Genomic DNA, 26532 nt, shown 5'->3' on the forward strand with positions numbered 1-26532 from the left:
CATGCGTAGTTCTGTTTATCGATTAGATACTAATCCTTTTCCTTTCATTTTTTTTGCATGATCACCGCATACGAGTCCGAGGGACTCGTTCTTCTTCCATATTCGGGGTTGGGCTAAAATCCCAACAAACCCATCTCCGCCCAGCCCAATCCGCAGCAAAAACCCAAAAGAAAGAAAAAATGGAAATTCTGGGCCAAGGCCCAATAGCGTGGACAGTTCCCAGCAGTCAAAAAAATGGGCTGGCCCATTCGATATTTATTTACCTCTTTTATTTTATTTTGTGCATATTAATTTGTATTATGCAACTAACTCTTTGCTTGTTTTGTTTACTTAATTTAGATAAATCCTAATGAATTAATAGGTTTAGTTTTAGTAATGGGTAGTTTAGTTTAAGGAAGACTAACAATTAATTCCATAAGTTACTCTCTTCTTTTCATGCTTTTATTTTATTTGAAATAATCGATTTGCAAAATGACATGACTATATATTTTAAGTAAAGGGAATCACATTTTTATCATAAACGTTTCAAAACGTCACTAATACGCAATTATAAGTATATTTTGTAGATAACCCTTCAAGTTTGAATCAATCATGCATATTTTTAGCTAAGCATAATTAATAAGAAATGACTCCCTTCCTTTTGAATCCTATTTACAAGCCTAGATTTCCTACACTACTATACCGATATAATGTCATTTTATTCCAAGTTAAATTGGCTAGGTTTTCTCTTAAAAGCTTCTACTTATATACAAATCATTATATTTTGCAAGTTTCATTTTTACAATAAAATTATTATTTTAAAACTCAAAAACATTTATAAGTTTTTATTTTTAAGTGGACTACTATATATTTCTTCAAGATAGTTTAAATAGCATCATTATGTTTTTCTTTAGAACCCCAATAACATTTACAACCTATTTTTCTTAAGATTTAAGCATTATATTTAATCTTAATTAATTAACCTAAGTTTGGTCGGATAACCGTAAGTTAACGGATTCTAAAGGATGCCTAACCCCTTCCCTTTAGGATAATATAAAGCCCTTACCTGGAATCACATTGGTTAAGCAGACTATTAATAAAGGTTTAGTTTTAACTTTGCCTTAGTTAACACCACATTCTTTGATGCCCCACCAGATATTTTGCTTTGCCGGGGAGTTTCAGTTATAAAAAGTGTATTTTGAAAATAAGAGTAACGAGATTTGGATGACTTCGAAAGGAAATACTTAGTGGTTTTAATAGATAAAATGATTATAAAGATTCGAATTCAAACTTATCAACATTTTAGAAAGACATGGACGAACTTCATTTAAGACCACTTTTGTGCTACTTCTAAAAAATTGTCCCAGTTTCCAGTCTTAGAGGCGCTTGGTTCTAAACAATTGAAAAGTGAGAACTTATAATGAAATTTTTGGAAGCGATTTGACCGATTTCAAAAATTTGTCCCAGTTTCAAGATACTAGGACACATGAATTTAAACAGTGGGAAGACCAAAATCTTATTTATCTCATAGGGACCAAAATGGTTGGACAAACCAAAGACATTGAAAATTTTAAAATAGAAGGGCCGAACCCGCCTCGGGTTGCCTACGTATCCCCAAAGGAATCAGGCCAGAAGTAGTTCGTGATCAAAATAATAACTTTTGAGTTTTGTTTTTAATAAAAGGGAGGGCCGAACCCGATGTGGGTTGCCTACGTATCCAAAAGGAAATCAGGCCACACGTAGTTCCACCCATAAAACAAAGACACTGAAATATTTTGAAAAGAGTGGCCGAACCCGATGTGGGCTGCCTACGTATCCAAAAGGAAGTCAGGCCATACGTAGTTCCAACCTACAAAACAAAGACACCGAAATATTTTGAAAAGAGTGGCTGAACCCGATGTGGGCTGATTTTATGAATAAGGTGTTGGGCTGGACCGGGTCGGGTGGAAGGAATGGACTGAAAATGTGGGCTGAGTATTTATTTTTTGGGCTAAGGTGAATTAAAATGTGGGCTGATTGAATTAAAATGTGGACTGGTTTTGTGAATTGATCCGAAAATAGTATGGGTTGATTGGGCTACTACATTTTAGATAAAAGACCTATTTAAATAACTTGTGTTAAAATATTACTCGATATAAAATATGCAATTATTAGTGCTCAGATAGCAAAAAATGGCGTTGTAATAGCCGTGCAATAATATTTCGAAAATCCACAGTAAATAAAGACTATTATTTAATTATGCAAATATAAATGCGATGCGTGTGCGTAAGCTGGTAAAATATGCTGAAATGATAAAGATGTGAATTATCATAATAATAATAATAATAATAATAATAATAATAATAATAATAATAATAATAATAATAATAATAATAATAATAATAATAATAATAATAATGATGGCTAGTAACTTGTAATAGAATAATGAAATGCCGCTATTGATAAGAGGCTAATAATTATAGTAAAAATATAAATATATATTTTTTAATTTTCCAAAAATATTAGAAGCGTAAATAGGTATTTCGGAGGAGAGGCGGGACAAAATTGGGTGTCAACAGTAAGTATTGCTAAAGTTATAGTGGAAATATAAATATGCTATTTCAAAATAAGGCTTATAGAAAAGATAATATTCTTTTGCATAAAAGATTTTAGTTATAAGTAAACTAAAAAAAGGTGCGGGATTGTACGATGTTTTGTAAATATTTGAAACAACTTAATAACTAAGTGTTAATTGATTTCAACAGTTATATATATATATATATATATATATATATTAGATGATTAGATAGATGGTTAATGCAAAAAATAATTTTATAAGAAGAACTCTTTCTTTGGTTAATTCAGGCACTTGGCAAAAATGAAAGTTTCTAAACATTGAAAACTTATCTCTTTTCGAAGATGCGCTAAAATATTTTTTTGCGAAATGAATTAGAATGTATCTATTATTATACCGAAATAATGTCCCATTAACCCCGCTAAATTAGATGTTATAAGGTAGCTAAAAACAAATCACATACAAACACAAAATAATTAAACAAACCAAAGTATGTTTTAAAACAACAGCGGCCTTTCTCGTCCCCTCCCTCCTTTTCTTTTCGTTCAAACCATTTCTAGGAGAAGAAGAGGAGCAAATTGAGAAATGAATGAAGATCTCGGGTTTCCTATTTTTCTGTTCAGAAGTGTTCGATAAACATGGAGGTAAATGCGCATTCAAAGTCCAATGGCCGCCTAGTCTCAAAATAAGACTGTTTGGGCAGTGAGTCTGTGTGAAGACTCCGTTTCACTCCGAAGTGTACATGTGACAGAAAAGGTAAAGATTAGCATAGAATTATCATACGATGAATTCAACAAATTTTAGACCAAACGAAAGGGGCTGCCATGAAAACACTAGAAATACACTATGAAGATAGAACGTATAACTATGGCATAAAAAGTTGCACTCAGTTGAAAGAAAAAATAGATACTTCTTTTACCGTAAAAAGAAACAGCGAAACATAAATGGAGAAGGATGCCTTCAGGAAATCAACCGAAGTTGTTGGTTTGAAGGGACAAAATTACGATTGTACAACCAGATTGAAACCCAACTCCTTTTAAGTCAATTTGTCCGAAAACTTTTCTAAAAATAGAGAACTATAACAAAAGCTGTGAAAAGGAGGGTGATTGATTGAAAGCAGAGTAGATAGACTAGAAAAACAAAAAGAAAACAGAAACTTCATCCTCTCTTAATATTTGAGAAAAACTGTGTAAATGAGACAAAGAAAAACATGTTTTACTCAACTAGACAACATTGACAGTTTTCAAATGACTACAAACTTCCTAAAACATGGTATTGTCAATATTCCGGACAAACTAAATGCTTAAACCTGAGGATCTTATAACTCGCTGTAAACAGCAAAAGGAAAATGAGTGTGGACTATTTATTCAACTTCTAACAGGTTTGATCTTCAAAACCATGCCATGTTAATAATCACAGACCCTAACAGATTCAATGTCATTCTAAAACATAATATTTTATGAAGCATACATCACTAATCACATAAAGGGATAGAAATGAAACTAAACTTCTTATCACCATAATTTAACAAAACCAATTACTAGAACTTAAACAGATACATCATACTACTGTACATTGAGAGAGTGTAGGCATAATTGCATGTTTTCTACTAACGAATCCTTAAAGAAATTCTAACCTTAATCACATAACCAATAAACTTTAATCATACGAAAAAAAGAAACAAAATCTTAAAATGCATAGACAAGGAACATTATTTGTCTAATTCTAACAGCATTCACTAAGCTAACAAAATCGAAAACACACAGAGCTTAACAAATGAGAATATAACAGAGTGGAGGAAGAAATCACCTTTGTCGGGTGCAGTGAAATGGGGCGTCGAGGTCTCAAATCTACTCTCGTATTGAGAGATTCGAAACTCACACAAATGAATTCAAAGATCTCTGTTGTGGCCAAAGTCCACCAAGACAGAACGGACGTTTAACGGTCTTAAAGTTAGAATGGTAATCAAAAAACGAAAGTCGTAAAATGCTAAGGATTTCTGGGTGGTTTTTGCTATATCCCCAAAAACCCCAATCAGTGTTGAATCCCCGAAATAGAATCGAATTAGAACAAAGCTAAAACTTAAAGTAGTAGTGGAAAAGTGGAAATGTTGAATATGGTAAAGTATTCAGTGGTTCCCCTAATCAGTGTTGAGTCCCCCTTCGGCTGAAGACATAACGATGTATATATAGAAAAAGGTTAGGGTTTCGATTTGGGCGGGATAATGAAATCGATTCAAAGTTGAATCAAATGGACCGTTCAAAGAAGATGGTCACGTGATTCAATTCGGGTATTACCCGAAGTGGACCGATTTTTCTGCTCTTTGAGGATTTCGTGTGTTTTGGAGCTGAAACGGGAGGATCTTTCTCTGTCCACGACAGAGCAAACATAGGCAGAGCAGATATAGGGACGTTTCTTGTGTGGAAATGGGGTAGGAAAAACTGCCATGGCTAAAGGGCGATTAGGTTTAACTTAAAATGGAAATGGAGAAAGAGATGAGAGTGGAGGAGAGATAAGGAGCGTGTGTGCGGCTGTGAAGAAGTTAGGTTTTGCTGAATTGTATTATTTCGTTTGGGCCGGGTCGGGTGTTGGAAGGTGTGGGCTGGACTGGTCGAAAAGGGTTTTGTGGGCTAGATCGGGTAAATGTAGAAATGGTAGTGGACTGGTCGTGAATTACCGAATGGGCCATTTATTTGGCTGAAATTGTTGATCCTTCCTCCTCTATTTAATTAATTCTTGGGCTTTTAACTTAATAACTGGTACGATATATATTATGTGAAGACAAATAATAATTAGTATGTAGAAAGTAAGGATTTAATAAAGTAAAATTAATTTAACGAGTACAAATCCTAAAATGAAACGATGATGAACCATTTAAATTTTGTGATAAAGTAATAATAGTAATGTTGATAGTAGAATAATGAAGATGAAAGTAACGATATCAATAGTAGTAGAAATAGTAGTGAAAATAAAATACTTAGCTCGTTAATAAATTTAGAAGCCCAAGGAAATAAATTAGAATAAAGGAGGGACAAAATTGGGTGTCAACAGCCCGTAGCTAGCTCTAATGGGCATCGTTACTATGTACTATTTCTTGATGATTTTAGTAAATTTTTGTGGACTTTTCCTATCTCTAAGAAGTCTCAAGTTTACTCTCTTTTCACCTCATTCCATGCTTTTGTCAAAACTCAATTTGAAAGGTCCATTAAAAATTTACAATGTGACAATGGGAAAGAATTTGATAACGGGCCACTTCAACTTTTTGCTCAAAAACATGGGATGCAATTCCGCCTCTCTTGCCCTCACACATCTCCTCAAAATGGAAAAGACGAACGTCACATCCGATCCATAAATAATGTAATTCAGACCCTGCTCACCCATGCCTCGATGCCCCCTCTTTTTGCCATCATGCACTTTCTATGGCCACATACCTTTTGAATATTCTCCCTACTAAAGTTCTAGGATACTCTTCCCCCACTCAACTCCTATACCAAAAAGATCCTATCTATTCCCATCTTCGGGTCTTTGGGTGTCTATGTTTTCCTTTGTTTCCATCCACCACCATTCATAAGTTACAAGCACGATCCACTCCTTATGTCTTTCTTGGGTACCCTTCTGATCATAGGGGATATAAGTGTTATGATATGTCAACCCGGAAAATTTTCGTTGCCCGTCATGTGGTTTTTGATGAACACACATTCCCATTCTCAAAACTTCATACTCCAACCCCTCACACGTATGACTTTTTGAACCATAATTTTAATCCATACGTCATTCATCATATGCAACGAAATTCTGGAAATACATCTCCCAACGCTCTTAATTCCCAGCCACCTCCACCCCCGGCTCCATCCGCGGCTGCTCCCAGTCTGCAGCAGCAGCCCCCACCGCGGGACAGCCCAGCCACTGCTCCTGCAACGCTACCTTCCAGCTCGTCATCACCACCTACGATCCCCTCCCCATAGCAGCCGCACCCCATGACGACCCGGTCCCGTAATGGCATTTTCAAACCCAATTTAAAATATTCCTCCAACCTTCACACCGAGACCACCACCTCCATCTCTTCTTTACCCAAAAATCCCGTAAGTGCTCTCCGTGACTTAAATTGAAAGAATGCCATGATGGATGAATTTAATGCTCTAATTGAAAATAATACATGGGAGTTAGTTCCTCGGCCTGCTAATGTTAATGTGATTCGGTCAATGTGGATTTTCCGTCATAAAAAGAAATCTAATGGTTCTTTTGAGAGGCATAAAGCCCGTCTTGTAGGTGATGGCAGGTCTCAGCAGAAGGGTGTTGACTGTGAGGAGACCTTCAGTCCGGTGGTCAAGCCGGCATCCATTCGCACTGTGCTAAGTATTGCATTATCTTATTCTTGGGCCATCCACCAGCTCGATGTCAAGAATGCTTTTCTTCATGGCAATCTCTCTGACACTGTGTATATACATCAACCATTGGGTTTTCGGGACCCCAATTTTCCTAATCATGTCTGCTTATTGAAGAAGTCTCTCTACGGCCTGAAGCAAGCCCCTCGGGCTTGGTACCAGCGGTTTGCTGATTTTGTCGCCACCATTGGCTTCTCACACAGCAAATCTGATCACTCATTATTCATTTATCGCAGGGGTTCTGATATTGCATATATACTGCTTTATGTCGATGACATCATTCTGACGGCCTTTTCAGACGATCTCCGTAAGTCTATTATGGCACTCTTAAGTGCCGAGTTTGCCATGAAAGACCTTGGTCCACTAAGCTATTTCTTGGGTATTGCTGTTACTCGTAATGCAGATGGCTTATTTTTATCACAGAAGCAATATGCCGAAGAAATCTTGGAACGGGCAGGTATGTCACTCTGTAGCCTATCTCCTACACCTGTTGACACAAAGCCGAAGCTAAGTGCCTCGAAAGATGCACCATTTGATGATCCGACTAAGTATCGTCAGCTTGCTGGGGCTTTGCAGTACCTTACATTCACTAGACCAGATATCTCTTATGCCGTCCAACAGGTGTGTCTCCACATGCTTGACCCTCGTAATGAACATATGGCTGCTCTTAAGCGTATTCTGCGCTACATTCAGGGTTCTATCGATTTTGGTTTGCATCTCTATAAGTCTTCTGTCAGCAGCTTAGTCTCCTATACAGATGCAGATTGGGGTGGCTGCCCGGATACCAGGCGCTCCACCTCTGGCTATTGTGTCTTCCTCGGTGACAACTTGATTTCGTGGTCCTCAAAACGTCAGCCTACACTCTCTCGTTCTAATGCCGAGGCCGAATACAGGGAAGTTGCTAATGTTGTCTCCGAATCCTGCTGGATCAGGAATTTACTCCTTGAGCTACATTGCCCGATCCAAAAGGCGACACTTGTTTATTGTGACAATGTGAGTGCGATATACTTATCAGGTAACCCAGTACAACATCAGCGCACTAAACACATTGAAATGGACATACACTTTGTTCGCGAAAAAGTTGCCCGTGGCGAGGTTCGTGTCCTTCATGTTCCGTCTCGATATCAGATTGCAGACATTTTTACAAAAGGGCTTCCGCGCGTACTGTTTGATGACTTTCGGGACAGTCTAAGCGTTTGTCCACCTCCCGCTTCGACTGCGGGGGTGTGATAACGGTTGTATTTTGTCATTATTATGTACAGCTAGAATATTTCCTAGAATATTATGTACAGCTAGAATATCTCCTAGAATTAGGTAAGTCTTTTGTATATATTGATGACATTCAATCATAATGAAGGCAAGGAATTGATTTCCTACAATATATATAACGGAAAAGGTCCAAAATGCTCCTGATCTATCCCAAAAAAATTTAAAAATACCCTTCATCCATCTATTGGGCTAAAAATAACATCCATCCATCCATTTATTTTGGCTCACTTATATCCTTAGACTTAACAGCCCACTCCTTTTTATTATTTTTTATTAATATTTATTACATGACGCCTACTTATTGGTCGAAAATAAAAACCTACCCCACCAGCTCTTTTCCTTTGACCCGACCCATGACCCATGACTCAATTCCCATTTTTAAGAAAAACCTCCGCACATCGCATCATTTAAGTGCACTGATAAAACAAATAATGTAATACCAATTACCTACATTACCAATTCATATCATATTAACAACCAAACTAACAGTATGTGCTACTACTTTTTTGCAGTTCTTTAAAATATTAAAAAAAGGGTTTCAGTTACTTCAATTTAGCGTGGAGAAGCAGGTTATTCATTGATACTACAACAATTGAAATAGTGAGTAATTTACTGTGAAGGAGATAATGAGTATTTTGGTGGAAAGGAGCCAACTGAAAAATCTATTTATGACTTGTTTACCGAGTAAATGCATTTGTATCAGTGTAAATATGTGTATCAGAGAAAGGATCTGTCGCTGACGTGGAGGACACCTCAACCGCTGATGGGGACACACACTCAGCAGGTGGTTGAAATTAAGAGACGTAGCAAGCGCGTGAGAATTCCATCCACAAGCGCGTGAGAATTCCATCCAAAAAATCTTAGCTGTTATAAAGAGATGTTATTATATTCGTTAGCACTTTTATAGAGAGGTCAGACCTCTATAACAGCATCCGCATATAATAGCATCTCTTTATGACAACTAAGATTTTTTGGAACCGACTTTTTATGTTATATTTTACTTCTTTATAATAGTATTACCTATAATAGCAACAACCAACTTAACAACAGTACGCTGTTTGTAAAATTACCGCCATATAACAGTTATCTTCTTATTTTGGTAATATATTAATTAATCATTTTTATAAAAATAGAATATTACAATTACCAATAATAAACGTAGAGATTTTGACCAAATATTTAATTTGATACTATAAAAGTGCTAACGAAGAAACTGAATCTATTGTTACCTGGACTAGAATAGAAGATTCAACAGTTCAACTCTTAGATTCCACTAAGGGAAAGCAATTGGATACCTATTTGCTGAAAGATTGGACGCAAATCTTCGTGAATTCAAGTGTTATATCACCACTAAGAGATTGAAATCTACAAAACAAGCTACAATTATAAATTTTCATCAATCTTGAAAGAATTTAATTTTCAAGTAGATTTAAAATGTACGCCTCAGAGCTTAAAACTTTATACATTCAGTTATGAATTTATTGAAATTGTATTAACTTTCTTTATTGTTTAGTTAGTAAAATATGCATAGCTTTGAGATATAAAATTTAAATAATTTTGTTATTTTTTATAAAGATAACAAATAAAAATTAGATTTTATGCATCTTTATTACATATAACAGCCAATTTTTATTTAAATGCTAAATGCTGCTATAGGTGTATAACAGTCATTCTCTATAACAACCAAAATTTTTTGGATTCAACGGTGTTGTTATAGAGAGGTTTGACTGTATTTATCTCATTCATAATCTTTATTTCTTGTGATTTCATGTAATTACTCGTGTTTTTTATTTTATTTTATTCATTGCATAACTGTGTCGACGTGGAATTCAATGGAATTTAAAATTAGTTTTTAATCACATGAATGTTAGCCTTGCATTTTTCATCTATGCTTATCATCACTTCCTACTCAAATTTGGACTTTTTGATCAAAAGGTTCACTGGGATAAAGTTGTCAAGAGGATGAATTTGGAGTTGAAGAAGTCATCTCTATTTTCTGAGATTTATTTTTGGGAGGGTACTCCTCTTGCGTATTAGTTAAGCACACCTTTGATGAAGACCCCTTTTATTTACCTAAATTAAAAAATATCCATTTACTTGCACTGTCTTGGGATCACTCAAAGTTTTGATCGAGCGGTAAATATCATTCTATTTTTAATCAAATGTTTCGTGTTCGAATTTTAAAAATGAAATGATCATTTAAAAAAAAAGTAATTTTACCTCCAAAATTGAAATTTTTTGATGTGATTCCGAATCAGTTCGGTCCCAAATATAAACTTTTCCATTATAGTTCTATGATCTGCACCTTTTCATTGATGTAATTATGCACTTTTTAGTACCTTTGAATAGAAGCTCTCGAATTTAAGTCATGAGAACTGAATCTTTCGATGAACGTTTTACCCCCTTAGTAGACCTCCTAGGCGTAAATCCAGATTAGTTAAATTAGTGTATCTCGAATCTTGATGATAATTGTTTTTTGTCTTAAGTTTTCTTCGAGTTGTACAGGTTGTCTATTTTATTTTCGGTGTACTTAAATAGATTATTTTATGTTTATTGATTATTTAGTTTGATTATAAAACAATGAACTCCTATAATTTCGACAGTTAATAATGCTTGCAACAGCCTCTCTATCTGAGATGGGGTAAGGTCTACGTACACTTTACCCTCTCCAGACCCCACACCGTGAGATTTCACTGGGTATGTTGTTGTTGTAATAATGCTTGCAACGATTTTTTTTAAAATTCAAAAATTCGGCCTAAAAAGTTTGAGATTGAACTATCTAATAGTGGAATTTCGAAAAGACGATTGCTTTAAACATTAGGATAAACCGGTCAATTAGTTAACATGTTGGTTTATAAAAAGAGTAATAATATACCACGTGTGACTCTATAAGTGGGTTCTAGAGAGGATGAGGTGTACGCAGACCTTATCCTATCTTTGTGGCGGTAGAGAGCGTTTTGCCAATAGACCATTGACTTAACAAAAAACATTTTACAAAACATGTTGGCTTATAGTAATTCAAAACAAAGATACATGTAAGAAAAAAAGGTTACTGTGGATCAGTTTTGATATTAATAGTATAAATAAAATTCACTAATGCATCGATTGTGTTACACAATTTTTAAATATCATGAAATACATTATGTTTTTATTCTCCTTCACGTTATAATATTTTATTTCACGGCCTAGGCTGGTGATTTTCATTGCACTTTGGAGGGGTGCCAGTCTAAGATCGGCTCAAGTGGTCGAGCCTACGTTATAATTTGTGGTGGCCCCCTTCCAATTCTGAGACCAAACTTTTTGGATGGCCAGCCCTATTAGTTTTAAGCTCAGTCCAAGCGGAAAATGGTTTCCTCCATTCATTACTGCACACAAATATAGGATGAATTGCATAAATGTATCTACTTCTGTAATTTCGAAATTTTAATCTTTACACTTTCATTTAGTACAATATGTGATCTTGTATGTAAGAAGTTTTTATTAAGAAATATTCTCTTTCCCAATAATTGGATTGGTTGTATTTTGAGAAAAATATGTCCATGCGTCTTCGAAACAAAAACTGCTATTTTCATATTATGCGACACCGTTTTTTTTTATTAAGTGATACTATTAACTTATTAGCCAATTTTAAAAGAAAGATATTGTTCTATTTGAAAGCAATTTAATTTTAGATTTTCCTCCTTTCCTTTTATGAAAAACTTATATAAATACATATTCCTTTCGTCCCATTTTATATGAAATTATTACTTTTTGGGCCGTCGAATGTTTTACATGTAATTTTCTCTTCTTTTTTTTTTTTAACATATTTCAAATTATCAGTTATGTTGACATGTAGAATTTTTCGTGTCGGTTTTAAATAGGTAATTTTATTTTAAAATATTGAAGAATCTATACCCTAAATTGTAGTCAAAATTAAGTATTTTGACTTTCGTACTCGGAAGCTTTTCACATAAATTAGGATAAAAGGGAGTAAATGTTCATATCTTTTTAAACTTTGTATCGAGTTAAATTACATCACATAAACTAAAACAGAGGAGTACTATTTTATTTATAGCACTTTTTTAAACCAGAGCAAAAAAACTTAGTCTTTGAAAGATGAGATCCTTTTACCGCTTTAACAACTTATGTGATTGTTTTTTCTCGAATAAGAATTTCTAAATTAAATTATTTTTAAATATAGAAAAATTATATTCTTTTTGGGACCGTAAAAAAACTAAAATGTAGTTATAAATAGGGACAGAAGGTTGTACTTTTAATATTAAGGCAGTTGTACCCGACCTGCACTACATAACAAAAGGCTTAATACATATGCAGCCCCCCTGAACTTATCATTTTTTCCATTTTAACACTTCAACTAAGTGTTATTCCTATTGAACCCCTGAACTCATCCTCAAACGTGTCTATCAAACCCTTTAAATCTGATTTTTATTGGAAGCAAAAATTAAAATTGTGGCAATGAAGGTGAAGTAATATTTCAAACGTGTGGTAAGTTATTCTTTAGGTCATGGATGTGTCGGTTTCTGCTGGTTATGCTCTTCTCCTGCCAACTCAATTAAGAGCTTACTCTTTCCCCCCCTCTCAATTGCTACTAGTCTTAGCTATAAGATGTCATAATTAAATTAGAATATATATTAGCATATTGCTACATTGAAGATAGAATATCATGTAAGTCAGATTGTGTTTGATAGACACACATGAGGACGAGTTTAGGGGTATAACAGGAACAACACTTAGTTAAGGTGCCAAAATGGAAAAAAGGGACAAGTTCATCACGGGCTGCATATGCATTAAGCCTAAACAAAATTGATAACTTATAAAGTCAAACCGATCTATAATTGCTATTCATTATAACAACATTTCATTATAACTGCCTGATTTTCTCCGGAATCGATTTTTCATGTTATATTTTACTTCTTTATAATAATATTTTGTCTATAACAGCAATGACAATTATTATAGCGGTACACTCTTTGTAAAATTACTTATTTATAACAGCCACACTTAAATATTGTGTAATAATATTTTGTAAGAAATATATTATCTATAAAATAAAATATTAAAATATTTATGATAATCATCATTAATGTCATGTACATAGTAAATTTCAAGTACGAATATCTAAAAATCTTCAATTATACTATTAAGATCTTAGATAGCCTTCAAAGGAAAGCTATTGAAATCCCTTTTGCTGAAAATTTGAACAAAATTCTTCATCAGTTCAAAAGTTATATTATTACTAATAGACAGGAATTTATGAAATAATTTACAATTTTAGAATTCTTACATCAGACTTGAAAATTTAAATGCATATGTTTCTTAGATTTTAATTCTTTATCGGTATGTTATAACTAGTTATGGATTTCTTAGCAATTTATTAGTCTGTTCAATTTTTAATTAATGAAATATGAAAATCAATTGGGATTTTAAAATTAACAAGTATTTTTGGTTTCGTTTATACTAGCATAAAAAGTTTTTTTTAAAAAAATTCATACTTTTATTTATAACAGTTAAATGAAATTTAAACATCAAATGTCAGTATACATACATAAGAGCACCTCATTATGACAGCCATAAATTTTTTGTACAAAAGCTACCATTATAAAGATGACTGTATTTAAGTCATAAAGTGGATATTTATTTAATTTCTATTTTGCGATCCTGAATAAACTTTAAACACTCATAATGTCTATTTTTCAAATTTCCTTCTCAGCTTTCTTACAAGAAAATGAGTCTCTAATTTCTGCTCCTATGTACCTTTAAAGTTTAATCTGTGTGTTTACTACTATATTTTCATACAACAATAGTTTAAGATTACCAACAAAGAATCATGTATAAAATCAGAAGTTCCATTATAGTTTGGGGTTCAAATTATTTGCTAAGTAATGATTATGGCCGTCCATTCCTTTCAAGAACATATTCAAAACCCTATACACAAATGAATTCAAAACCCCACTTAGAATCTACCCCAAAACAGTCCATTTTTAGCTCCAATAAAATGATTATGAATTTAGGCCGTCAAGGAAAAATTCAAGAATCTCGACAACTGTTCGACGAAATGCCTCAAAGAGATGTTGTTTCTTATGCTTCAATGATAACTGTTTATCTTAAACATAAGGATCTTCCTAAAGCTGAGAAATTGTTTTATTCAATGCCTGAGAGGAATGTAGTGTCTGATTCTGCTATGGTTCATGCTTACGCGAAAGCTGGGAGAGTCGATGAGGCTCGTAGAATCTTTGATTTGATGCCTGATAGGAATGTTTACGCGTGGACCAGTTTGATTTCAGGGTATTTTGAGAATCGTAATGTGTACGAGGCTCGAGAGTTGCTTCAACAAATGCCTGAGAAAAATGTAGTTACTTGGACTATAGCAATGGTGGGGTATGCTCAAAACGGTTTGATTAATGAGGCACGAAGAATTTTCGATCAGGTTCCTGAGAAAAATGTCGTTGTTTGGACGGCTATGATAAGGGCTTACGTTGAAAATCATCAGGTCGATCAAGCTCTTGAGCTCTTTGATAAGATGCCTGAACGTAATTTATATTCTTGGAATGTTATGATTCAAGGCTGTTTAAATGATAACAGGGTGGACAAAGGTTTGGAACTGTTTAACGCAATGCCATGGAGAAATGCGGTTTCTTGGACAACTATCGTTACTGGTCTTGCGCGAAATGGGATGATAGAAATGGCAAGAGAGTACTTTGATCGAATGCCAAACAGGGATCCTGCTGCATGGAATGCGATGATAACATCATACGTTGAAGAAGGGTTAATGATCAAGGCGAATGAACTTTTTGATTCGATGCCTAATAAAGATCTTGTAAGTTGGAATGTAATGATTGACGGGTATGCAAAAAGTGGCGTTGAGGGTGATGCCTTGAAGTGTTTCATTCTCATGCTTCGATCGGGCTTAAGACCGAATCAGACTACTCTTACCAGTGTAGTGACCTCATGTGGGGCCATCCTTGAGTTAATGCAAGCTCATGTTCTTGTTTTACTACTAGGGTTTAACCAGGACACGTCACTTAATAACACTCTCGTCACCATGTACTCAAGATGCGGAGATATAAACTCATCGTTGGCCACTTTCGAGAATCTGAAAGTAAAGGATGTTGTTTCGTGGACTGCAATAATCCTGGCGTATGCAAATCACGGTCTTGGTAACCAAGCATTGCAAGCCTTCGCGCAGATGCTAAGGTCCGGAAACGAGCCAGATGAGATCACTTTTGTGGGACTATTATCAGCTTGTAGTCATGCTGGTCTTGTGAAGAAAGGTCAAAAGTTTTTCGAGTCGATGAGGCGTGCTTATGGTTTAAAACCGAGGGCGGAACATTACTGTTGCCTTGTTGACATTTTAGGTCGTGGCAAGTTAGTCGATGAAGCTATAAAGGTGGTGCACCAGATGCCTCGAGAAGAATGTGATGGTGCTGTTTTAGGGGCTTTACTTGGCGCATGCAAGTTGTACGGAGATGTTGGAGTGGCAAACCAGATCTGCAATGAAATAGTAGAGCGTGAACCAGGTAGCTCTGGAGCTTATGTACTAATGGCAAATGCTTATGCTGCTTCTGGAAGATGGGGTGATTTTGCGCAAGTAAGAAAGAAAATGAAGGAGAGGAATGTTAAAAAGGTACCTGGTTTTTGTGAAATAGAAGTCAATGGGAAAAATCACATATTTTTCGTGGGAGACAGGTCTCACCCCAAGAAAGAGGAGATTTATACGCTTATTAAAGAAAATCTATTGCCTCCAATGCAAGAGATGATTTAGAGGAATCAAAGAGATACATCGAAAGCTTGGCATTGAAGAATTTTATTTGAACCATTTGCTTATGAAAGTTCTGAAGCTCAATGCGGAAAGGCGACCAGGTCAGTTGCATTAACCTGATAAATCATGTACGGTGGGATTAGAGTAAATCTAATATGGGAATCTCATAAGTTAGTCTAGGTGAACCACGGTCAGTCACATATCTTGCTGAATCTGCATAGTGAGGCTTACTCTCCTAAAAAGGAAAAGAGGAAAAGAGACGATAACAGAGAAAGATGGGTACTCTTTCTGATTAATTGGCAAACCAGATAAAGTATCTGTTGTCTCATATGCCATAGCTTGCAAAACTTCTTTACTTTTATTAGTTAACTTATAAAGTGACCTAGCAAATGCAAGGAACAAGTTACAGGTACCTGGAAATATGCAAGAGGCATTTATGATGTGGCTTTTTCCCCCTTTTGGATGTGATTTATCCACGCATTGCAACTCCCACTCACTATGAATCCTGCCTGCAAACTAGAGCTATTCGTAATGCATTTTGGCTTGATTATTCTATCACTAGCGGGCCTCTTTTTTATTTGAGCTATGGATTTAGTTGTGCTCCAATCATGGTAAGCTACATTTGTCATGGTCTCTTGTTGATATCAGATTATGGCTAAAATGAACCTTCTCAAAGGAGAGATCAAGAAGCAGTTGTAAGTTTATTATCAGGAAGAGCTAGCTGCTAAATGCGCTCCCAAGATACCTCCATCATGTGCACACTATCTTGTGGAGGAAGAAGATTAACTTCTGAGTTGGGAGACAAATCTAAATTTGAAATTTTGGGTTCGAGTTTCAATTTCTACCACTGTCGCTGTTCTGAGTACAAAGGAGGCTTCTAATGCAATGCTGCGATACGATGGACACAAAGTCTTGAGGACCTACTAATTGGGTAATTATGGGGTTGGATTTTGTAAGGTTAAACAGATAATTAGTAGTGAAATTGATCTACCATTAAATGTTATGATAGCACAAATTTTGTTTTTTGCTGTATATCTCTTGTTCAATGTATCACTTCTCTATGGGCTAAAAGTGGCTCATTTGTGTTATTCATTCAATATTTGAAGTTATGAACACATAAATTTCTCTTTGTTGAAACTTGTATAATTGGACCCTATGTAGGTTAATGCAGATGTTAGGTTCTTGAGTAATTACCTCTGGCATAGCTCCATTTGTTTAAATTTACTAGTGAGTATTTATTAAGGTTTAAAAAACCCAACGAGGTTCAATTTTGGCTAAATGGTAGAACAGTAACTTACTAGCATCCATACATCATTTTTCGCTTAATCGTGGTTAAACTACTAGTAATTGGTTTGGTGTTAACTCGATTGACATACTTTTTTTCAGCTGAAGTTTCATGCTTGAGTAAGGTGAGAAAAGAGTTGCTGTGATATTCTTTTTTTTTTTTTTTTTTTTTTAATTTCCCCTATTGAGTCTTCAGGCAACAAAATGGGGCTTATGAAAGATTAAAATACTCAACACTAGGTGCTCCCACATCGAAAGCTAACCAAACCAGAAAGGAGAGAAGTAGTATAAAAGCGGCAGACCGTGGACATGGAAAAGCATACCTTTCTCGGCCTTTTGGCTAAGATCAAGTGTAGTATCTGTTCTTATCAGTTTAATATCTGATATGTGAGCCATTGGCTCACATGATATTAATTCAATTTTGTTAGGGGGAGAGTACGTCAAGGTAGCTTGCTACCTGGGCTCTCAAGTGTTGTCCATGCGTTGCACTACTGCATGGGCCTGGCGCACTCCACCAATCCAAGTTCAATTTTGAAATTTGAATAGTTTGTACTTATGTATGTTTTTGTAAAGCCCAGTGCTGACCAAATTTCTGGAGTACTTCCATCTTTAATTTAATGCTTCAGATGAACTTTTCTTCTAGTTTAAAAGGAGTTGGCTAGACACTTAGAATTATTATTTGATGTAGTCTTTAATCTCCTCATGTTGCGACTTCCACTTGCTATGAATTCTTCTTGGATACGAAAGATTTTTATAATGATTTTTGGCTTTAATTTGAGCATTCCATCACTAGCTGGCCCCCTTTTTTATTTGAGTTATGGATTTAGTTGTGCTCCAATCAGGTTAAGCTCCTTTCGTGATCATCTCTTGTCGATACCTGATTATGGCTAAGATGAACCTTCTTAATGGACTAACATGATCATTGAAGAGTTAAATAGCTGACTCCAACTTGTTTGACACTGAGGCCGTAGTTATTGTGCGAGTTAGCACCTGAAGGCGCTGACGAGGAAAACCTCAATCACATGTACATTTTCTTGTGGAGTAAGAAGATTTGCAGCTGAGTGCACTACGTCTGAGAAATGTAGTGCTGCCAATGATGGACACGGAGTTGGGATTGAACAACTTCTTGGTTTTGGCTTATTTTAAGCACTTTTTAATTTAATTTAAGTTGTTTTCTATTTTACCAAACACCCAAATAAGTTAAAAATGGCTTATAAGCTGGTTTGACCAACTTATAAGCCAATCCAAACGGGCTCTTAGTTGTGCTCCAATCATGTTAAGCTACTTTCTGATTAATTGGAAAACCAGATAAAGTATCTGTTGTCTCATATCGAAAATAAGCATACTTTATTGAATGATCTCCAGCTTATTAAATAGCCAATATACAAACTGAATGCAGGTAAATAAGCATAACAGAAGCAGTCCTATTTGCTATGCTAAAAATCAGAATACTGCTAACAGTTTCCTATAGAATAGGAATACAAATTTGACTAGGAGTCTTATCTAAAAATCTGGAGAAAGATAAAACAAGTCATGTGCATTCCTTAAAGCAGCTTTTAACACTTACTCTCCTGAAAAGGAAAAGAGGAGAAGAGACGATAACAGAGAAAGATGGGTACTCTTTCTGATTAATTGGAAAACCAGATAAAGTATCTGTTGTCTCATCATATGCTATAGCTTGCAAAACTTCCTCTACTTTTATTAGTTAACTTAGATAGTGACTTAGCAACTGCAAGGAACAAGTTCACAGGTACGTGGAAATATGCGAGTGGCAAACTCCCACTTACTATGAATTCTACCTGCAAACTAGAGCTATTCATAATGCTTTTTGGCTTGATTATTCTATCACTAGCTGGCCCTTTTTTTTATTTGAGTTTATGGATTTAGTTGTGCTCCAATCATGATAAGCTACATTTGTCATGAATCATGATATCAAATTATGGCTAAAATGAACCTTCTCAAAGGAGAGATCGAGAAGCAGTTGTACGTTTATTTTCCGAAAGAGTTAGCTGCTAAATGCGCTCCCAAGATACCTCCATCATGTGCACACTATCTTGTGGAGGAAGAAGATTAGCTTCTGAGTTGGGAGACAAATTCCAATCATGTTAGGCTACTTTCATGAAGGTCTTTTGTTGATACCAGATTATGGCTAAGATGAACCTTCTGAATGGAGAGATTGAGAAGCAGTTGTACATCTATCATCAGGAAGAGATAGCAGCTGCCTGAGATGAGTTTAACGGACTACCATGATTAGTGAAATTATAGGTTATTTTTTTAACAATTTTAGTGACTTTCACATATATATCTTACTACGTGTTGAAACTTGAAAAGGTTGGGATTGGTTAAGTCAGTTGACTATGCCACATCTTCTACTACAACTAGTTTTAATATAGACATTTGCTTCAACTATATAAAATTTTACGGTGATAAAAGTAAAAAAGAGATTTCAATCTATCAAACTTTAAATTTTGAAAGAACAAACCTAACAAAGAAAGAAAAGAAAAAGAAAACGGTCCACCCTAGGACTCAATTCCAGAAAAAGAAAGAAAAACAAAAACAAGACAGATGTTGAATTTGAACAGCCGATTTCAGTTGTAGAGGTGCATCCAATATTTATTGCACCATAGGATACTCCGAACTTGGATGCACACATACATATATATTGAAGTAATTTTGTCAAAATGTAATATTGCTATACATTATATGAACTGGGGAGAGGAGCATGGGTTGACGTGAACCCATATCCCATCCACCTAGAGGCTAGATACACCCCTGGACAGCTCTTTTTTGTTGTATCATTTCTCTATGTGCTCAAAGTTGCTTCTGTATGTTATTCCTTCAATATATGCACATGTAAACATTTCTTTGTTCATACTAGCTTGGATCCTGCAAGGGTTATTGCAAATGTTGGGTTCTTGGGTAATTATGTCTGGCATATGATATCCAGAATTTTCACTCAGGGGATTCGGAAAAAATAACAAAAGCTAAATATAAAAAATAATATTGTCCCTGGGAATCGAACTTAGGATGCTAGAGATAATTTTCAACACCCTGGACCACTTGAGCTAACCTTTTGCATTCGTTTAGGGTATTCAAAAGTTGATATATGTACATAAACACAGAAAATCTACCCTATATACACACTGTAATTTTTTGCCGAGGGTGAAAACAAAATACTTGTGAATTGATATGTACTTGATCAGTTTCATCAAAGCAAGTCAAATATAATTCTGTTTCTTGCCGTGTATAGCTCTTATTCGTTATAGCACTTCACTTTTGGCTCACGTATGTTATTCCTTCAATATATGCTCATGAAAGAGCACAATGAATAATGTTTCAAAGGTAAGAGCACGATGCGTCACAAGCTCGTACTTTGTTAATAGACTAAAGCGCATTTAAATAGCAGAAAGTAAACCTTCAGACTCATTATCCATCGAATTTCGAACTGTGTGCCAGATGACCCTCAAAAAGGACAACTTTTTGGTTATACAACAAAATACACATGTAAACGTTTCTTTGTTGATCCGAAGAAAAGCACATATAAACATTTCTTTTGTTGATATATATATTATTGGATCCCTCATAGGTTATTGCAAATATTAGGTTATTGGGTAATTATTTCCATTTGTTTAAGTTTGCTATTTTTTATTCATAAAATTCTCCAGCCAACGTGATTCCCACATCGAGAATAACAAAGCTAGAAAGGAGAAAAGTAGTAGAAAAGCGGCAGGCCATGAACGTGAAAAAGCATACCTTTCTCGGCCTTTTGGCTAAGATCAAGTGTAGTATCTGTTCTTATCAGTTTAATATCTGATATGTGGGTCATTGGCTCACACGATATTAACTCAATGTTTTAAGGGGGAGAGTCCGCCAAGGTAGCTTGCTACCTGGGCTCTCAAGCGTCGCTCATGCGTTACACTACTGCACGAGCCTGGCGCACTCCACCAAGTCTAGTTCAAGTATTTTTGAGCCTTTGCCTATTTCAACATTAAATTGGTAAATCTTTTTTCTTTTATGTTGTAGTAAATTTTTCTTTGTTAAATCTGATTTTTCTCGCAAATATGAATTGTGCTCTAGTTAAACCAATAGTGCCGCAGTCTTTCATGTTAAAGCTACTTTCATGCTGGTCTCTTGTTGATACCAGATTATGGCAAAGATGAAACTTCTCAAAGGAGAGAGGATCATGGAAGCAGTTACCATTAGCTATCCTATAAATTCCCCCCAACTCCCCCACAGTGTAACTATCTGAATGCACTTGACTAATCACGACTTTACACTTACTTTTGGTCAATCTTATTGTTCATCACTATTCTTTGGAGAGTAATTCATCATCTAAACCAAGACAATCAGTGAGACTTCCTCTATCTTACTTTCTCAATTATCTCGCTTTGATTTTCTGCTTTGTTATTCTTATGACGTCATTTTCGTTACATTTGCATTGTCAAAGGATTAACACAAATTGGATTAATTATGTTGCTTGTGACCTCATTATTAATAATTCAACTGGTTAACCCTATTAAACGAAACTTTTGAAGACTAGCTAGAAGAAGGCTTCTTTAGGATGCCTCAGCTGCATACATCACTGCACTTCTACTAGACACCTATCGTAATGATAAACGGCTCATGACTTTAAACAGTAAAGAGAGAAATAAATAAAAAAAGGGTCTGACGCCAGAGGCGGAGCCAGCTTATGTCCAGGGGTTCATCCGAACCCCCTCGGCGAAAAATTACAGTGTATTTTCAAAGTTAAAATTATTTTATTATGTATATATAGTAGATGTTGAACCACCTGACTTGTTCGTTTATTTATCTTTTAGAATTTTTGAACTCCTAGATGAAAATTCTGGCTCCGCCACTGTCTGACGCTCCTCAGTATCACCTAGTAAGAGGACCAAATAATACAATGCAAGCAAAAGTCCTAGATTCATGAAGATATAGAACAACATATAAGTTATCATGCTTGCATATCCATCATTTGAGTCTCCAACAATTATTCCAATAATTATTACACGAGTATTTTAAAACTGAAATGAGTGCTGCGATGGACACGAAATCTGGCGGACCTACCAATTGGAAGGAACAAAAAAAAAAGGTACTTGTGATTGTGAATTGATCTGCACTTGAGTTTTAGTAAAGCAAGTCAAATTCTGTTTCTTGCTGTGTAGCTCTTGTTCGTTATAACACTCGACTATTGGCTCATGCATGTTCTTCCTTCAATATATGCACGTGAAAGAGCACAATGCGTATTTTTTTTTTAACGGTAAGAGCACGATGCATCTCTAGCTCGAATTCTATTATAGACAAAAGCTTGATATTTTGAATATCGGAAAGTAAACTTTCATACTCATATATTATCCATCGAGTTTTGAACGGTGCGCTAGCTGACCCTCGAGGAGAAGAACGTTTTGGTTATAACAAACTGCACATGCACATGTAAACATTTCTTTGTTGATACGAAGAAAAGCACATAAAACATTTGTTTTGTTGATACTTGTATTGTTGTATCCTACATAGGTTTAATGCAAATATTAGGTTCTTAAGTAATTATAAATTCTCCAACCTACAGGGATACCACATTGATAACTAACAAAACCCAGAAAGGGAAGAGGTAGTATAGAAGAGGCAAGCCGTGCAGCAGTAAAAGCATACCTTTCTCGGCCTTTTGGCTAAGATCAAGTGTAGTATCTGTTCTTATCAGTTTAATATTTGATATGTGGACCATCGGTTCACACGATATTAACTCAATTATTTAAGGGGGAGAGTCCATCAAGGTAGCTTGCTTCCTGGGCTCTCGCGTGTCGCCCATGTGTTGCACTACTGCACGGGCCTGGCGCACCCCACCAAGTCTAGTCAGAGCTTTTGTTTGTCCTTTACTTGCATGATGAAATTTCTATTTTTCCTTTGTTCAATCTCGATTGCATATATAAATTGTTAATCCTTTCTCTTTTTGTTGTAGTAAATTTGATAAGTTTCTCTCTGTTATATCTTATTTAAATCATATTTAATTTGTCTCTAAGCTCTGTATTTCTTTTTTGTTGTATCACTTCTCTATGGGCTTAAAGCGCCCATGTATTCAATATATGAACATCTAAACGCCCTTAGGGTTTGGTTGAGTGATGTGGGTGCAAGCTGACCCTCCAAAAGGAGAATATATATTTTGGTTGATATAAAGAAAACGACATATAAACATTTCTTTGTGGACACTTGTATTTAGATCCTACAATGGTTATTGCAAGTGTTAACGCCCCTTAATTAGGTTTTTGCTTTAGTGATAAGAGCGCAATGTATAATACATTGATTTGATGCATACAAGTTTGTTTTTTGCCATGAGAAAAAGTTTGGTATTTAAGTAGTGAAGAGCAAAGGATGGGGCTCATTTTATCGAGTTTCGATATCGTACCAGACACGCAGCTAAAACTCTCGAAAGCGATTTTTTTATTATACTAACAAAATGTACGTGTAAACATATCTTGGTTGATACGAAGAAAAGCACATATAAACATTTCTTTGTTGATACTTGTACATGTTATTACTTGTTGGATCCTATGTAGGTTATAAAGCATAACTTCTTGTGTAATTGTCTCCGGAACAAATGTTTGCAAGGTGAGAAAACGAATTAATACTCTTATTTTGAGAAAATGATAAAATGGTCCCTTATGTTTGAGTGTCAGTTCAAAATAGTCACTTAAGTAGGCACTTAACAATTTTGATTTTTTAAGTTTGTCAAAAGTTAACACTTTTAGTCTACGTCAAATATATTATCGAACTCTGTCTGTTAAATTTGTTGGGGACTATGAAAACAAAAAAGGAAATTAGCGGAAGTAACATTTAGAGGTACAATTTTTGTAGTTCATGCTAATTTTAATTTATTTCTAGAGTCTGGTGCAGCTTTTGAGGTGTAATTTCTGCTATTTTTTTTTAAAACATATTTTTAGTGCATAGTGTAATTTTTTATGTTGCATATTTTAGGATTTGATGAGAGTTTTTTGGTGTTCATAGTTAAATAGTTTTTCCCATTGTTTCCGTCAAATTTAAGCGACAGATCTAGTTTGGTAAAAAATTTATGCCGAATAAAATTGTTAACTTTTTGACAAACTTAAATGACCAAAGCCATTAAACATAAATGCATACTTAAAAGATTATTTTAAATCTACTTTCAAACATAAGGGGCTATTTTGTCATTTTCTCCTCTCTTTTTTCACCTGCTGTGTCTGCAGGCGAAAAAAAAAGGTGCATATGAAAAATAAAATTGTCCAGCCTACAGAAATCCTACATTGAGAAGAAAGAAAAGCCAAAAAGGAGAGAAGCATTACTTAATCATCTTTAATTTAATGCTTCATACTTCGTATGAGGATGAGCTTTCTTCTAGGAGTAGTTTAAAAAGAATTGGCTAGACACTTGAATTATTTGATAAAAGAATTGTCGTTAAACACTTGTACTAATACTTAACGAAGTTAGACAAATTCTTAATCATTATTTTTCTTCTAATCATATGACCCGATGCAACTGAAAATGAAAAGTTTCAAAACAAAATTGTTAAGAAAAATAATGCTGCCGATTCTTCAGTAATTAATATGCTTGTTTGCAATCATTTGACCATGGTCGTAAAGTACAAATTGTATTTCGTCATTGCGTGGTACTAAGAAACACAGAGAAAATGACAGTATTGTTTTCGTATTAACTTTTCATATACGTCAAACCCCTCTATAACAGTTATCTTCTATAATAACATTTCATTATAACATCAACTCTTTTTTTTTTTTTTAACCTGATTTTCATTTTATGTTATATTACTTCATATGTTTTGTAGAGCAACATTTAGATATATTAGCCAAAATATATTGGAATATTGATGCGGTTATAGAGAGTTTTGACTGTATCAACAAACAAATTTTGATGCTAAATTAATATAATCTCCTCGGATGAATTGATTCATTTGCTTATCGCCACTACTTCACAGATTGAACCAGTAATATACTTTCCACCCATGAGCTGCATTGCTTGAAAAATATTTGTATCTGATGTTGACTATTATCAGCTTTGCTCTGTTGAGTATTCAGGCAGGAAAATGGCACATAAAGCATAAAACTCTCCAATCTGCAGGAATACCACATCGAAAGCTAGCAAAATCCAGAAGGAGAGAAGTAATATAAAAGCGGCAGGCCGTGCACTAAAAAAAGCATACCTTTCTCGGCCTTTTGGCTAAGATCAAGTGTAGTATCTGTTCTTATCAGTTTAATATCTAATATGTGGGTCATTGATTCACACGATATTAACTCAATTTTTTAAGGGGAAGGTTCATTTAGGTAGCTTGCTGCCTGGGCCTTTGCGTGTCGCCCATGCGTTGCACTATTGCATGGGCCTGGCACACCCCACCAAGTCTAGTTCAATTTTCTTTTGTAAAAAAAGTAGTTTCTATGCGCAAGAATATATATATTATTTGAGCAACTTAATCTTAGGAATTGCCAATAAAATCAATAAATATACATGTACAAAATTTATTTTCTATTTTAAGTTTAAAATATGGCATTATTTTTTTTTATCTTTTGCATATGGCATTAATTGTTTTATTTTTTTAAAATAAAAATAAAAAATAATAAGAAGAAAACACTAAATATTCTATGATCATCACGGAGTTTATAACATACTTTATGATGATATTACAACTGATAATATTAAAATAAGCAAGAATATAGAGGCATACCCTTGTTTTTTTGGAATTGTGAATTCTTCAAGGAGATTTAGCCTAATAAAGATCTGATTCATCACCTTTTCTTCTTCTTCCAACAACTTCAAAATCTCTTGATACTTCATCAAATCTTCTTGGATCTATTGGACCTTATTGATGTAGTTTAACCTTGTGTCCTTCTATTTTGCCACTCTCATTGGCGGTTGCTTTAGAACAAATTCCTCAGACACTTTTTACCATCCCAACTATGTTTTCTTCCATGAGTCTTCTTTGTCTTGAATCCACTCCTTTATTCCCTAGCCACCTTAGCAAAGCATTAATCCAATATTTCATTTTCATCTCTTCATCAAATATGTCAAAGCCCAAATCACCATCAAAAGCTTCCAAAGGATCTTCCACTAAAGCTCCTGGCTCATACCTCTTGGCCATAATTCCAATAGGCTTCCTTTTAGTAGGATTATTCATAGCATTCAAATTTTCCATATTGTGTGACACTAAAGCATGAAGAACATTAGTAGGGGTCAATTGAGTATGCAGAACACTTACATTCAAAGGTGTACTCATTTGAGCCACAAGCTGACCCGCAACTAAAGATGGAAGAACCATTGCATGC

The 26532-nt window shown here is 34.9% G+C and overlaps 1 protein-coding gene and 4 non-coding genes across 5 annotated transcripts; all 5 read left to right on the forward strand.

The window, feature by feature from the left end:
• The first annotated feature begins 13850 nt into the window (after positions 1 to 13850).
• LOC132603020 (pentatricopeptide repeat-containing protein At1g09410, mitochondrial-like) lies at positions 13851 to 17996 on the forward strand. The gene is made up of 2 exons (XM_060315871.1): positions 13851 to 16047; positions 16595 to 17996. The coding sequence occupies exon 1, from the start codon at positions 14015 to 14017 to the stop codon at positions 15947 to 15949; it is 1935 nt and encodes a 644-aa protein (XP_060171854.1). The 5' UTR covers positions 13851 to 14014; the 3' UTR covers positions 15950 to 16047; positions 16595 to 17996.
• Positions 17550 to 17745, forward strand: LOC132604651 (U2 spliceosomal RNA). Its single transcript, XR_009568771.1, has one exon. It is a non-coding gene; the product is annotated as a U2 spliceosomal RNA (small nuclear RNA).
• A 2983-nt stretch (positions 17997 to 20979) lies between the features above and the next one.
• On the forward strand, positions 20980 to 21175 carry LOC132604655 (U2 spliceosomal RNA). The gene has a single exon (XR_009568775.1). It is a non-coding gene; the product is annotated as a U2 spliceosomal RNA (small nuclear RNA).
• Positions 21176 to 22875: 1700 nt separating this feature from the next.
• LOC132604657 (U2 spliceosomal RNA) lies at positions 22876 to 23071 on the forward strand. The gene has a single exon (XR_009568777.1). It is a non-coding gene; the product is annotated as a U2 spliceosomal RNA (small nuclear RNA).
• A 2340-nt stretch (positions 23072 to 25411) lies between these two features.
• Positions 25412 to 25606, forward strand: LOC132604659 (U2 spliceosomal RNA). The gene has a single exon (XR_009568779.1). It is a non-coding gene; the product is annotated as a U2 spliceosomal RNA (small nuclear RNA).
• Positions 25607 to 26532: the final 926 nt, after the last annotated feature.

Source organism: Lycium barbarum, chromosome 7 (genome assembly GCF_019175385.1).
Source record: "Lycium barbarum isolate Lr01 chromosome 7, ASM1917538v2, whole genome shotgun sequence".
NCBI lineage: Eukaryota > Viridiplantae > Streptophyta > Magnoliopsida > Solanales > Solanaceae > Lycium > Lycium barbarum.